Raw genomic sequence first — 16,280 nt, 5'->3', positions numbered from 1 at the left:
TCGAAGAACTTGCTTCCATTTTGCTTTTGTGACAATAATATTATTGTTGATGATAATAATATAACATAAAATCTAAATTCATCTTTGTTTTATTGTGTTTTGTGACCTATTTTGGTGGTGAAATGAGGTCAAAATTTATATCTGACCTTCAATCAGGAAGTTTATAAATCTGGCTTGATTTCCCTGTGATAAACACTTCCAAGCAACTTGAATTTGTTTAGCTATGAGAGCAAGCAATGGTGTAGGCCTTGACCTTTCACTTAACTGCGTAATTCTGAACAGATACAAGCTCTCTCTCTCTCTCTCTCTCTCTCTCTCTCTCTCTCTCTCTCTCTGTACAGCCCTGATCACCAGTGAACTAGACAGCTTAAGTGACAAATATCTGTAGTCATTACTAAAGGGCGCTTGCGGTGTTCCCTAGGCCCATAGCTGTACCTCTACTGTTTTTAGTCTTTTAACTGACTCCTTTCCCTATCCCCCTTCTTAAATCTTTCTGTCCAACCTCTCCAACTCCCTCTTTTCACTGTCTGCACCCCTGAATGGCTGGAAGTGACCTAAGTGGTGGGCTATATGACCCAATTTTCATCAATAAATTGGAATGTTGAAAACGCACGTACTCAATGACGAAGCCATTTTGGTTGTCTCATTTTGATCTGATAACTGAGAAAGCTCTATCACTATGACTACACTGATCTCTTCTTCTTCTCCTTCTTCTTCTTCTTCTTCTTCTTCTTCTTCTTCTTCTTCTTCTTCTTCTTCTTCTGGTCTGAAACAGCATCCTTGCTTAAAGTCCCCTAAGTTTTGAGTATTTACCAATGCTTAGTCTGTATAGGAACCACAACTTTCGGGGTAATACTTCTCTAAAATATCAGCATTCGTACTGTACTTTAATTCTTTCCTGAAAAATACTCAGCTTTGCATAAGAAAAATGCTCAGAATTAGTAAATTCCATATTTTATCTTTCAATACACATAAATACTAACCTGGCGAGTATTTTCCAGCGTTTAGTCTGTTTAGGAACCACAAATTTAGGTCAATACATCTCTAAACACACAAGCATTCTCACAATACTTTAATTCTTTCCTGAAAAATACTCAGAATTTCATTTAAAAATGCTCAGAATTAGCAAATTCCACACTCAGGCCTTCAGTGAATATAAATGCTAATCACTCGAGCATTTTCAAGAGTTTAGTCTGTTTAGGAACCAAAAACTTCCGGTAATAATTCTCTAAACGCATTGGCATTTGTACTATACATTGGTTCTTGTCTAACCGATGCTTAGAATTTCATTTAAAAAATGCTCAGAATTGACATAATCCATGCTCCACTGTTTCAGACAAGAAGAAGAAGAAGAAGAAGAAGAAGAAGAAAAAGAAGAAGAAGAAGAAGAGATCAGTGTAGTCATAATGATAGAGCTTTCTCAGTTATCAGATCAAAATGAGATAACCAAATTGGCTTCGTCATTGAGTACGTGCGTTTTCAACATTCCCATTTATTGATGAAAATTGGGCCATATAGCCCACCACTTAGGTCACTTCCAGCCATTCAAGGGTACAGACAGTGAAAAGAGGGAGTTGGAGTGGCTGGACAGCAAGATTTAAGAAGGGGGATAGGGAAAGAAGGACAATTAAAAGGTTGAAAACAGCTATGGGCCTAGGAACACCGCAAGCGCCCTTTAGTAATGACTATTGGTACTTGTCACTTAAGCTGTCTATGTTCACTGGTGATCAGGGCTGTACAGAGAGAGAGAGAGAGAGAGAGAGAGAGAGAGAGAGAGAGAGAGAGAGCTTGTATCTGTTCAGAATTACGCAGTTAAGTGAAAGGTCAAGGCCTACACCATTGCTTGCTCTCATAACTAAACAAATTCAAGTTGCTTGGAAGTGTTTATCACAGGGGAACATCCCTTTGTTTCTTAGACAAAGAACGCATCAAAAAAAGAGTTTTTCGCTTCATTCTGCAGCCTAAAGAACGCATTCTCTCAGACACTGGTTTCTCAGACCAGCATCACAGAAAAGAAAACAGTTTTCCGCTTCACTCTGTAGCCTAAAGAACGCATTCTCTCAAACACTGGTTCCTCAGACCAACATCACAGAAAGAAAACTGTTTTCCGGTGTCTGTGACAGCCTAAAGAACGTTTTCTCTCAGCCCTAATGACTCACTAAGACTAGGGAGGCTACGTTCATGAGATAGACCCTTCACAAGGGCTTGATTGGAGTACTACCAACTGAACGCACCCTCTGTTATCTCACATTAAAATAGGCATTAGGCTCATGTGAACCCTTAGTGGTGTGGCACCTCTCAGCTCCGGTGGACCTATCTCTCTCTCTCTCTCTCTCCCTATTGGCAAGTGAGTTAATAATGATATATAAACGTATATTTATTTATGATAAAGAATATTAATGGATATTGCATAATTAATAAGTCTAACAGTATTGAAATAACATTCAGTTTAATTCTATTTTTTGGTAGCCTTTCTTGAAAAACATAATAGACTTGTATTTATGAACGTATAAATATTAATTAATGAATGCTTTAATGCACGTTTTTGCATAATAATAATAATAATAATAATATTAATAATAATTGGCACAGAATCCCTCATTAATTGAATTCAATCTGGGGTTGAAAGCTCTCTCTCTCTCTCTCTCTCTCTCTCTCTCTCTCTCTCTCTCTCTCTCTCTCTCTCTCTCCCCCCAAGTACACCAACGAACAAGGTCATATCACTTAATCCTAACTTTTCGCCAAATCGCGTTTGCTTGTTGAATGGATACGTGACTTTTCCTTTGCACTTGTAAGTATCTCACAAACATACATTCTTAAGTGCACTTTTCAACGTGCAAGTTTACACTTTAATGGTACGGGAATGCAAAGGGCATCCCCATTTGCTGCTTGTTTGTACAACTCGTTTAGGTTTGGTTTCATGCGTTAAGGGAGGACGCATACGCCGTTTGTACTGAGTGTGGGCGAACCTTGTAGAGTACCTACGCATTTTGACGTATGTTGGGTGATTGTTGATGGTATTCTGTACTCCAGAGACGTATATTTTGTGATTATTAATTTTATTTGGGACTTCAAGACGTATATTTTATGATTGTTAGTTATATTTTATACTTCAAAAACGTATATTTTATAGATCATTAATTATACTTTATACTCCAAAGACGTATATTTTAGAATTATTAATTAGATTTTTTATTCCAAAAACGTATATTTTACTGACAATTAATTATTTTTATACTCCAAAGAAGTATATTTTATAATTATTAATTATATTCTATACTCCAAAGATGTATATTTTATGATTATCTGCAATATTTTATGCTCCAAAAACGTATATTTTATGATTAATAATTATATTTTAAATATTCCAGAGACGCACATTTTATGATTATTAATTCCATTTTCTACTTAACAGACGTTTATTCTATTGTTAACCATATTTTATACTACAAATATGTATATTTTGTAATCACTAATTATATTTTATACTCCAAAGACTCATATTTTAGAAATTTAATTATATTTCATAATAAATTTTGCAATTACTAATTGTATTTTGGACTCCAAAAGCGTATATTTTTATTATTATTAATTATATTTTCAATATCCATTCAACAACCGAACACCAGACCCAACCCTACTCCTGTTAAATACTAAAGCACTATAGAAAATCTAATATTCTGACGAGTATATTGAATCTAGCAGGCTATTCCCGCAGCCTCACCCCCAAAAACCAAACGGCCCTTCAGCCCCGCACGAAACAAGATGGCGTGGCTGAGGGAAGAAGTCCTGGGCCTCGTGCCCCACGCCGTACCATACGTGTTCCTGACGGCGCTTCTAGGCCTAGTGGTCACGTGGTACATCAGGAGAATGCAGAAAGTGAGTTTAGGGTCGGAATTCTCGTGGTTCTTTGATGGTGAAATGGTCCTTATTGTTTGATATTGGTAACTTGTCGTTGATTTATTGTTATTGATTGTTAATTGTTCGGTTTTTTTGTCTGCCAGGTGGCGTTGATTGAGAAGTTACCAGGCCCGCCAGGTATTCCTATATTGGGGAATGCTCTGGAAGTCAATGTTGAACCCAGAGGTAAGGTTTGATAATGTGATTAAGTTTGTTTATATGTAGATGTATATGTATATGTATATGTATATGTATGTATATATATATATATATATATATATATATATATATATATATATATATATGTATATACATACATACATATATATATATATATATATATATATATATATATATATATATATATATATATATATATATATATATATATATATATATATATATATATGTGTGTGTGTGTGTGTGTGTGTGTATGTGAACTTTACAATGAAAAGTATTCTTGTATAACTGAACAGAATGAAGGAACATGAAAATATAAAAAATAAAAATAATTCTTAAAAAAAGACGTTTTGACAAAAAAGTTTTATACAGATTAAGAAACCTTTTGATGTAAAAAAAAAACTATATAGGCCTAAAATACTGAATATTAACTGTCAAACGTGACCTGACTGAATTCATGACTTATTTGTGAAAATGAATAATCTACATAATTCTGGAGCCTGAACATTTTGAAGAGAAGAAAAGTCCAGGAAAGAGAAAAATAATTCCTTGAATTCTCCACCAATTTCAGAATTCTTTCGAAAAATTGTAGAATTTTGCGATTTTGGAGACGTGATGAGAATCTGGTTGGGTAATGTGCCTTACTGTCTCATATCTAAGGCCAAACCAGCTGAGGTAACTGCCAATAGATGGCTTCTGTGTTCCCATTTTCCTCCTGTGGCTGTGAATTTCCGCCGATGCCTGGCTTCTGCTATCAATGGATGGCGTTTGTGATCCCATTTCCCTTCTGTGGCTGTGAATTTCCCCTGATGCCTGGCTTCTATAGCTTAGTTTATATGTATTCTTTTATTTGTTTGTCTTTGTTTTTGTTATTTACTTGTTTGAGCATGGATGGCACCTGGAATGAGGCTTTGGCCTGTGTGCCTGTGTATGTTAGTGTGTATGTGGGGGGTATGTAGGTTGTGTATGTTAGATTAATGATTTTAATTTAGTTTTCCTTCTTCCAGCCACATTTTGTACACTTATAATCCCTCAAAAAAATCTTATATTTGAAAAATAAAGCACTCAGTCTCACTGTGACCAATGATTATTTATTTCTGATCAGCATTTGGTGCAAAAAACATTGATCATTTAATGTATTTTAATCAGCTGAGCATTTTGGTCTAAAATGCGGCTCCTCCTTTGGATAAGATGAAACAGCTGTTCTTAGTCTGGCTTAAGTGGTAAAGGATATAATATTGCATCTGAATGAGTAAAGGAGTTGTTCTCTTTATGTCTGAGTTGGTAAAGATGCTTTGTTCCTTGACGGAATTAAGTGCTCACCTCCTTGCCTAAGTTGGTAAAAGTGTTTAGTTCCTTCTGGATGAACTGGTAAAAGTGCTTTGTTCCTTGGCTGAATTGGTAAAAATGCCCTGTTCCTTGTGGCTGAATTGGTAAAAGTGCTTTGTTCCTTGGCTGAACTGGTAAAAATGCCTGTTCCTTGTGGCTGAATTGGGAAAAAGACTGTGTTCCTTTGGTGAATTGGTGAAAATGCCCTGTTCCTTGTGGCTGAATTGGTAAAAGTGCTTTGTTCCTTGGCTGAATTGGTAAAAATGCCATGTTTTCTTGTGGCTGAATTGGTAAAAGTGTTTTGTACCTTGGCTGAGTTGATGAAAGTTTCCTGTTCCTTGTGGCTGAATTGGGAAAAGTACTATGTTCCTTGGGTGAATTGGTAAAAATGCCTTGTTCCTTGTGGCTGAATTGGTAAAAATGCCCTGTTTTCTTGTGGCTGAATTGGTATAAGTGCTTTGTACCTTGGCTGAGTTGATGAAAGTTTCCTGTTCCTTGTGGCTGAATTGGGAAAAGCGCCCTGTTCTTAGACTGAATGGGTAAAAGTGCTTGTCCCTTGTCTGGGTTGGTAAAAGTGCTCTGTTCTTTGACTGAATTGGTAAAAGTGCTGTTCTCCTTGTGGCTGTAACTGAACTGCAACAAGAACTGTTTCTGTTGTTGTGGCTGGAGTGAGAACTGTCTTGCTCTTCTCACAGCCAGATCCATACAAAACTTTGTTCTTCCTGTGGCTAGTGATATAAGTACGGGTCATCCCAAGGATCGACTGTGAAAAGTGTTCCTTGTTCTGTGATGGGGTCAAGAATGTACTGTTCTTTCTGTGGCTGGGAGGGTCGAACAGATGTTGTTGTGGGGAGAATGTTACAAGTGAGATGTTTTGTGCAGTTCTCCCAGTTGCCTGTGTGCTAATAACTGTTGTTCATTTGAATGGACTGGTGAAGGAGGGTCTGTTTATCTTGGAGTGTAAATAAACCTGTTGTTCTTGTGACCAGAGCAGAGAAAGGACAGTGCTTCTTGTGGGGTTAATGGCCTTCAACCTCAGTCTCTCATGTAGAAAATAGAATCAAAGTACATTAAAGCAGAAGATATAAACAAAATGCAAAGATGACGGGTGAGCGTTATGGTACGATAGATCAGATGGGGTATAATCCTACCTTGCCCTGCCTCCTAACAATGAGGCTTAAAAACTGAATTGAGCTGCAGTAATGGGCATAGGGTTCTTGCTTAGCTAGAAAAGTGATTAATTTAGCTTTGTGGAAACTGATTGTGGCTAAAATCGAAGCATCTACAATGAAAGGGGCTAGTTTCTACAGAAAATGATTAAAGTTAGCCTGCTGGATGTTAATCTAATTACTGATTACTGGTGGAGCACTTGAGGAATGTGATTCAATAGTTTCATGTTTCAGAACATGACATAAGAATCAAAACATTTGACAGAGAAGACCATTAACTGCATGTCTGAGATAGTAACTAAAATGCATGGAATATTTCCTATTGACCAGTTGCATCATGGCTGAAAACAGTAATGTAGGTGAGTATGCAGAACGGCCGAGGAGTTTCAGTGACAAATGTGAAGAAAAAATCTTAGCAACATAGTTCCTGTTTCTAAATGCATGAATATCCTTCTTCCAGAATTTTTTCAACTAGTCAAAGGGTTGTCGTACATGTGGGGGCTGATTACACCAATGTGGAGGGTATGGGTGGGGCCTGTCCCTGCTGTCCAGATACAGAGAGCAAGGGAAGCAGAGGTATATTGCCCAAATTGTTTCCATTCGCTTGGAGGGAAGATTACGTAGAGCTCAATATGGGTTTGTGAAGTACTGTAGATATCTTTTGTATAGTCTGCTGTGCCTGTAAAATATATCAAGAAAGAATATGTAGAGCTCAATATGGGTTTTTGAAATGCTGTAGACAACTTCTGTATAGTTTGTTGTGCCTTTAGAATATATGCTTGTCTTCAAGCGCAGTGGCCAGCACAGGAGACCGTGCTTTTTGGATGACGTGTGGTCTGAACAGAAGAAAATTTTGGCCTTCTAGATCAGTGGCTAGAATCATTCCTGTAGGAAAGTAGTAACAAATGCTTTCTACTGCTTCTTTGAGCTAAAAAAAATATAATCGCCAATCTACGAAATCCTCAGAAATATTTTTCATCACCTCTAATCATTCTTATACCTATAGCATTGTGACATGTTTACAATGAACCTGTGTGCATAGGATGCATCCACACTACAGTAAAACATGTTATAAACACATGGTGGCAACTTATCTCCTGCATATCCCAAACAAGTTGAAGATAAGTCATTGACTGTTAGTGGAGAACGAACTCTTGGCCAATGCTTGATAATCATATGAAGCACTGGTTAGAACTGCCACAAGTCATTAACTTCTATTAGACCTGTTTGTATGATGTCTTTCCTAAGTTGCCAATGTGTCTTTATGACATGTCGGTAACTTGTTGTCCACACATTACCAACATGTTAAGTAAAAGTCTGTGACTTACTGGTGGTCTTAGTGGATCATACTGTACATTTATCCAGCATTTGCCAAAGATTTGTCCTCCACCTGTTGTTGATGTTTTCAACCTGTTTGTGACATGTATGTGATAAGTTACCAGGGAGTGTTTATGACATGTCGGTGTCATGTTACCCACACATCACAAACATGCTCGATAAAAGTGAACGACTTGTTGGTAATATTAGCCAGTGCTACATATGGTCAACCAACATTTGCCAAAGATGCGTTCTCAACCTGTCATTGATATGTTTTCAACCTGTTGTTGGTATGTTTTCAACATGTTTGTGACAAGTTGAGAACATGTCAGCAACATGTTGAGAACATGTTGCACACATGTTTGTGACATGTATAGAACATGTCAGCAACAGGCAGAGAACATGTTGCATACATGTTTGTGACATGTATGCAACAAGTTACCAACAAGCGTTTCTGGCATGTATTACTGCAGCGTGGCGGCACCCTCGGTGAACACTGATCGAAATTATCATCATCCTTTCAGACTTATTTCAAACGGTCATTGGATACGGATACATATGGAGTTTGCGTGGGCCATTTCTGCGCGTCTGGGCCGGGACAACCCCACTTGTTCAAATACTGAAGGGACCTCAGACAGAGGTACTTTGTGCAACACAGTGTATTGTTTTTGTGATTTTTTTCTTTGAAGGGGGAGATTGTTAAACGTTGCCTTCTCTCTCTCTCTCTCTTTCTCTGTCTCTCTCTGTCTCTCTGTCTCTCTCTCTTTCTGTCATTGAACTTGGCGCCTTTTCTTCTTTCTCTCTGTCACTGTCACTCTCGCTCACTCAGTCTTTCTCTCTCTCTCTCTCTTTCTATGTCTGTCAGTCTTTCTCTCTCTTTCTCTCTCTGCCTCTGTCTATGTCAATCGTTCTCTCTCTCTCTCTCTCTCTCTCTCTCTCTCTCTCTCTCTCTCTCTCTCTCTCTTTCTATGTCTGTTAGTCTTTCTCTCTCTCTCTCTTTCTATGTCTGTCAATCGTTCTCTTTCTCTCTCTCTCTCTCTCTCTCTTTCTATGTCTGTTAGTCTTTCTCTCTCTCTCTCTCTCTCTTTCTCTCTCTGTCTCTGTCTATGTCTGTCAATCGTACTCTCTCTCTCTCTCTCTCTCTCTCTCTCTCTCTCTCTGTTTATCGTTGCCTTTGTCTCTCTCTCTCTGTTTCTTCCTGTGTCTGTCTTTGTCTAGGACCCTCTCTCTCTCTCTCTCTCTCTCTCTCTCTCTCTCTCTCTCTCTCTCTCTCTCTGCGTGCTCGTCCAAGCGTCACATCGCATCAAATAACCGCTTCAAGAGGTCTGATAAGAACCTCTTTCTCCAAGATCATAAGAACACAGGAACGATCTTTTTATATGTACATTGATTAATCTAATCTCAAATCTGGCGACGCCAATCTGCTGTCAGTTACAGACAGTCAGATGAGACCTGTAAACATAAACAAATGTGTTTTCTTCTTGGGGTAATTACAAGAAAACATTTTCCTTAATGTTGTAGGTTTTAAATGTTTAGTATGTAAAACATTTTTTTTTTAATCTTATAAGTTATAAAATTTTATTGTATATAAGAACAGGATTAGTTTGATATCTAACCTTCTGGAAATTCTCAGAATTTTTTTGTTATTTTATAGAAAAAATTCCTCGTTATCTGTGTTTATGTTCACTTATGTTTTGAGATAAGAAAATGTTGGAGTTCAATTGGGACTATCTCTCTCTCTCTCTCTCTCTCTCTCTCTCTCTCTGTCTTCTTTTTACTTTTATATGTGTGAAGTTTAACCCTTTACCTTGAAGTCTGTTATAAGACAAGATTGTGGGAATTTTGTACTCTCTCTCTCTCTTTCTCTCTCTCTCTCTCTCTCTCTCTCTCTCTCTCTCTCTCTCTCTCTCTCTTCCTTCCACCTCAAGACCCTGTGAAATAAACTCTCTCTCTCTCTCTCTCTCTCTCTCTCTCTCTCTCTCTCTCTCTCTTCCTTCCACCTCAAGACCCTGTGAAATCAATTCTCTCTCTCTCTCTCTCTCTCTCTCTCTCTCTCCTTTAACCCTTTACACTCAATTTTATTTACTCTATAAACGTTGAAGTTTTAATATTGTTATGTGAGGACTGGTGTAGACCTTATGATTCGGCCCAGCCAACCGAGATGGGGACGGGGGGTGGGCGGCCATATTTTGAAATGGAGAATACAGAATATAAGAATATTAGAGAATATGGAAAAGAAGAACATTAGAGAATGTCAAATGAAATGCTCATACATACAAAGATTTAACTAACATAAGAACATTGACACTGATTTCGGAAAAGGGATCTACCAGAGACTGTGTTTATTGAAGCTACATCCACCAGGAGAGTTAACCTCCTCCCTTTTGATTATCCCTTGATCCTTTGTCCTTGCCTTGTTTGTTTAAAGGACATTCTGCCCAGATTAACAAACTGTAACCCCGCCCCCCTTCTGTATATAAATATCTATCAGCTTCTTTTGTATACAGTGTGAAGTTGAAAATATAGAATAAAAACTACTGAAGTATTTGTTCAGAGTCCTGGTTTTCACTCACCTTCTGATGTGGATTTGGTGATGCATACACATATATACATAGAGGTTGCTCGTACTTTGCTTGTTATCTGTTATCTCGAAGACCCTGTGGCCCGCTTGTACTGTGAGTACTGATATGCTTGAGATAAACAGCTTCTTGCTTCTTTCTGTAGTTGCTTATGCAAGAGATTCTGAAGATAATTTTTTTATGCTGTGAATATATTACTTTTCTGTCTTGCTTATACGTCTGGAAGTAATTCAGGATAATGTAATCTATTTGGTTATATATATTTGAAAGTAAGGTAATGTAGAATTTGTAGGATTGAATTTGTAGATATATAAGTCTAATGGTACTATACCTCAAAGACTTGTTTATATTAATTGTTTACAATTTCAGGTCATCCTCAGTAGCAACAAACACATTGACAAAAGTCGTGACTACACTTTCCTACACCCCTGGCTGGGGACAGGCCTCCTCACATCTACAGGTAAGGAAAAACTTCAGAAACCTTACACTTTCCTATACCCCTGGCTGGGGACAGGCCCCCCTCACAGCAACAGGTTAGTCAAAAACCTTCAGAAAACCCCAGTAAATCTGAATAATACCAAGAGATCTAAATTAGGCCTATTGCTGTCATCATTACCACCGAATTATAACTGCATTTATTTATAAATTTCGACACACAGGACCCAAATGGCGCTCCAGGAGGAAGCTCCTGACTCCAGCCTTCCATTTCAAGATCCTTGAGGACTTCGTGGAGGTCTTCAACAAACAGAGTGACGTCATGGTCAAGAAATTAGAGAAGAAGGCTGATGGTAAACAGTTCGACATCTTCCCTTACGTCACTCTCTGTGCTTTGGACATCATTTGTGGTGAGTTTTACACATTTTTTTTTTAATTAAGAGACGTTTGGAGACTAGTGGACCAACTCAATAGATAGATAGATAGATAGATAGATAGATAGATAGATAGATAGATAGATAAATAAATAAATAAATGAATAAAGAATGAGACAAAACACCTTAGCCTGTTCCTTCACTTACTTCTGCGCCATTCTAACTATTAGGCCTATAGATTTTCTTGATGGTTATTTATAATAAAAGTATCATAAAGCAAATAATATAAATTAAAATGCCAATACATTAAATAAAAGGATTAACGGAAGCTTAAGTTAAAACTATAAATCGTAATGTGTAGGTCTACCAGCACCTGTATAGGCCTACCTAACAAACACACACTGTTGGGATATATGGCTGATTTGTAAGAGTTTATCTTACACTTTTTTCCAGAGACTGCCATGGGACGTTGCGTCCACGCCCAGGAAAACAGTGACTCTGATTATGTCAAGGCAGTATATAGGTAAGATTGATTTCCTTTGTAAATTCATAAAATTAGTTTTAGGCCTGACATTCTGAATTCATGGAATGCTAGGCCTAACATTCTGTCATACTGCTCACTCTTTTTCCATAAATTTATCAGAATTCCTGCATTTATTCGCACTATTTGTATAATTATCTTATTTATTGTTTATTATTAACGTTTGCAAGATATATTTAGCCACCATCTCAAAGATAACTATAAGATATGACTGCAAAAAGGTGTATTTTTAGTATGTAGGCCTATATTTTGCATGCAAGTGGATAATTGTTTGTTTCTATGCAGGATAACGATAAGATATGACCGCAAAAATACATACTTTTATCATGTAGGCCTGTGTTGCATGCAAGTGGGTACTTATGTTTCTATGCAGTGAGGAAATTGTCATTAATATAAACATAAAATCAGAGTGGTCTAAGATGGTCCGTTCATGTAGAGATAATATGAGCAGGTGGGATTATTAGACAGGACGAGGTGTTAGAAAAAAAAAAGGTCTATAGGCCTACACACAAACGCAAATCTTCAAGAATCTAAGGCTAGTCACCCTTTCAAGAAAGTAATTTTCTTTGTAGTAAATTCAACAGATTTATAGAAAACTAAAGACTTATTACTACGAAGGTATGGCTATTATAAACTATCCTTTCTTAATACGTAAATAAATAATTGTTATCAATATTTATAATTAATATATATGATAATATAGATGAATGCTTGACTCATATACAGTATGAGAATTATTTTACGTAAATAAACACATAAATATTCATATATCTATAGGCAAATGAGAGATTAGTCATGTTTATTATATTTTTCGAGATTCTAAATTGGTTTTCGATTTTTGAAAAGGCAATAAGTATATAAATTTTCATTTTGTCATTACGAAATTTTCAGAATAATTTGATAATGTAAGGGAGTAATTGCTGACAATAGATAGACTGCCTACCTATCACAGTTTTGAAGTACTAAAATATTATATATTTTTTCTTTTGACACTTTCTCAAAAATGTATATTTTGATGAATAGAAATAATTTATCACGGGTAAGTGAAAGATCTAGTGAAACTTTCTGATTACATAATATGTCTATAGAAGTTAAGAGACAAGTAATGAAAATAATTTTGGTCTAAAACCTCATTTTAATAAACCCAAAAAAGTTATTTTTGTACGTAAATTATATGAGGTTATGGGTCAGATTTTTTAGGGTGTCCTTACTTCCATAAATTAAACATTGGTTGAATAATATTATGTAAAAATTAGAACAAATTCACTCCATTCATAAGCTCAGAATCTTAATTCATATCACAACAGTGCCTCTTGGCGTACGCCTCCTCTACGAGTGAGCATACTTGATTGGTTCATGAAAACTAGGCTATGAAGCCAATCACTGGGGCAAATTCAGCCATTCAGCACTCTAAAGAGTGAAAATGGTAGGTTGGAGTGGTTGGACAGCAGAAGATAGAGACAGAAAGGTTAGGTCAACATCTGTTTAACTGAAAAAACTAGGTCTATATCTGCCATACTTCTTTGCAGGATTGGTGCGTTAGTCCAACAGCGCCAAGCTAGACCTTGGCTACAGCCAGATATCCTCTTCAAACTGCTAGGATACGCAAAGGAGCACGACGCCTGCCTGAAGGTCCTTCACGACATGTCCTACAAATGCATCAAGGAGCGCAGAGTCCAGTTTCAGGAGAGGAAGCTGAGGAAGAAGAAGAACCAAGATGGCGGAAATGAGGATGATGCATTTGTTGGTGTGTGTCTCTTTTGAATCTGTTTTTAGATTAGGTGGCAAAAGTGCATAATCTATATCCAAAACTTACTTGTTATGCTGTTTTGAATTTAGAATTAGGTAATCAGAATGGGTAACATTTATTTGATAGTTATTTGGTATGCTCTGAGGTAGAAGTAGGACTAATGTCTAGCGGAGATTGCCTTCATTAGGTTTATGGGCAATTCCTTCAGTTTTTTTGAGCTTGACTGTTGTTTGGGTCCTGCTATAAATAATTCTCTGAAGTAGAAGTAGGTCTAATGTCTAGCAGAGAATACCATCCTCAGGTTTACTGTCTATCCATTCATTTCAACTGAGCTTGACTGTAGTTTGAAACTGCTCTAGATAAGACAGATAGGTAGGACTATCATATCATCCTGTTGACTGATTCATTGACTGATTCACTTTCCTGATGTGATCTGCCCATTTTCTCTGAGGCTGACAGTAATAGGAAGCTGCTCTAGATAAGACAGATGACTAAGTCTGCCTTCCTGTAGACTGACTCATTCATTTTCATACTGATCCATCCACTCACTCATTGCGCGCCAGGGAAAAAGGAACGTCTTGCCTTCCTGGACCTGTTGCTCGAAGCGGCTGAGACTGACCCTTCCGTCACTGACACTGACATCCGAGAGGAGGTGGACACCTTCATGTTCGAGGGACACGACACCACAGCCGCGGCCATCAACTGGTCCTTGTACCTCCTGGGGACTCATCCTGAGATTCAGGTTAGTTGGAGGTTTGGATTTGCTTCAACAGGCAGGCAAAATCTTTTCCCTACCTCTCTCTGGTCACAAATATGTTCAGCTGATTTCAATTAAATTGTAGAGAAATGCATGCATGACTCTATGCATGCATGCATATATGTGTGTACCAATGGATTTTCAAATCTCATAGCACCTGCATGCAAAAAGGGACAATGACATGACAACATTTCACCTGGGTACATCGTGTATCTATGCTGCTATTCTAACCTAACCTAGCCCAACCTAACTTAACCTTACTTTAGTTAATTATACCTATTGTCATCTTAACTTACTTGAATAAGCCTAATCCTAACCTAACCTAGCCTAATTAAACTTAGCCCATCTTAACCTAACCTAGTCTAGTTTAACTTAGCCTGTCTTAACCTAACCTCACCCTTTGCGCAGGCTCGCGTACACGAGGAACTTGACGCAGTCTTTGGTGACGGCGATCGCCCTGCCACCATGAGCGACCTCCGGGAGCTGAAGACGACAGAGAACTGCATCAAGGAAGCCCTGCGACTCTTCCCTTCGGTGCCATTTATCGGGAGGGAACTGACGGAGGAGGTTGTCATTGGTAAGAGGTCCTAAGGAATTTCACGTTCAGTTGGGCATTGTCATAGTTGCCAGCACTACTGTGAAATGTGTCACTGGTACCATTGCTAAGTATTGCTGATCACTGATGTTGTACTACTAATACTGTTGATTTTAATTATTAGCAGTTTAAGCAGTTTACAACCTCATGAAATTATTGTCAACGGTCTTTGTTAAATATCATCAACAATTTCTGTAAAACCGACTTGATTTCTGTCAGAGTCTGTTCCTACGTTATGGCCACTGGCTTGATTTCTGGTAAAGTCTGTCCCTACATTAACTCCACTGACCAATCCATCTCTCCCCCAACGAAGACAACTACCGCATCCCCAAGGGCACGACCATCATGATAGTGCCCTTCCGAATTCACCGCGACCCCGAACAGTTCCCCCTCCCGGAGGTATTCGACCCGGACCGCTTTTTGGCTGAGAACTGCAAGGACCGACACCCGTATGCGTACGTCCCCTTCAGCGCTGGACCCCGAAACTGCATTGGTAATCAGTGCTTAAGAACTCCATTATTTTCTTATATTTTCATAAGTTCTCTTGCTTTTATAAGATGAAACAAAGTCATTATGTATTTAGCCATCTGAGTCATGTTCAGTGTACAAGACAAGTCTACCAGTAGTTGAACTGAGGTAACTTTGGTGAGGTACCCCCTTTAGGAGTGCTCTTTGAACCAAGGCAGCCTCCCTGCAGGCCCTAGCTGTACCCACTTTTTAGCCTTTCGCTTAATGTTCATCACCTCTCTTCAATCTTTTCCAATACACTTAATGGCAGAAAGTGCCCCAGTGCTTGCCTTTGTAGTCAGATTCTCATAAATTGATCAGTTTCTCTGAATCAAAGGTTTCAAATCCCTGGATTTCAAGATCCAACTCCTCTAAGCATCAGATTTTCAAATCACTTTCGTTCATTATCCCACAGAGCCAAACAGCTTCCTCACAATCCACTTCTTTTATCTCCCCCAGGTCAGAAATTTGCCCTGATGGAGGAGAAGCTCCTTCTCTGCAGCATCCTGAGGAGGTTCAAGGTCGAGAGCGACATCAGGAGAGAGGACCTGAAGCTTCTGGGTGAATTAATTCTCAGACCTGAAGATGGCAACTTCGTCAAGCTCACTCCGAGGAGGAGATGAAGGGAAGATGAATTTATTCTCTGACTCAAAGATGGCAGTATTGTTAGGCTTACCCTGAGAGAGATATGAACTATTGAGATTCCTATGTTCATTGCCCTAGAAATATATCAAATATGTGACATTTTCATGAATTTATTCTCTGACCTAAAGATGGGAGTATTGTTAGACTTACCCTGAGAGAGATATAAGCTAGAAGTTCCTATGTTTATTGCCTTAAAGAAAAT

The 16,280-nt window shown here is 38.0% G+C and overlaps 1 protein-coding gene across 9 annotated transcripts; it reads left to right on the top strand.

Moving 5' to 3' along the window:
- The first annotated feature begins 2,234 nt into the window (after window positions 1-2,234).
- On the top strand, window positions 2,235-16,177 carry LOC136830363 (cytochrome P450 4c3-like). 9 transcript variants are annotated; one of them, XM_067089869.1, is made up of 12 exons: window positions 2,235-2,347; window positions 3,706-3,879; window positions 4,005-4,086; window positions 8,420-8,535; window positions 10,844-10,934; window positions 11,134-11,319; window positions 11,737-11,806; window positions 13,354-13,571; window positions 14,138-14,316; window positions 14,740-14,908; window positions 15,240-15,419; window positions 15,893-16,177. In XM_067089869.1, exons 2-12 carry the CDS (start codon window positions 3,766-3,768, stop codon window positions 16,054-16,056), a joined length of 1,569 nt encoding a protein of 522 aa, XP_066945970.1. In that variant the 5' UTR covers window positions 2,235-2,347; window positions 3,706-3,765; the 3' UTR covers window positions 16,057-16,177. The 9 variants fall into 9 exon arrangements, with proteins under 9 accessions (XP_066945970.1, XP_066945966.1, XP_066945973.1 ...); XM_067089865.1 differs by lacking the exon at window positions 8,420-8,535 and adding an exon at window positions 7,039-7,154; XM_067089872.1 differs by lacking the exon at window positions 8,420-8,535 and adding an exon at window positions 4,652-4,755.
- The last annotated feature ends 103 nt before the right edge of the window (window positions 16,178-16,280 follow it).

This window comes from Macrobrachium rosenbergii, chromosome 46, assembly GCF_040412425.1.
Source record: "Macrobrachium rosenbergii isolate ZJJX-2024 chromosome 46, ASM4041242v1, whole genome shotgun sequence".
Lineage (NCBI taxonomy): Eukaryota > Metazoa > Arthropoda > Malacostraca > Decapoda > Palaemonidae > Macrobrachium > Macrobrachium rosenbergii.
This window is presented reverse-complemented; position numbering and strand designations above follow the sequence as displayed.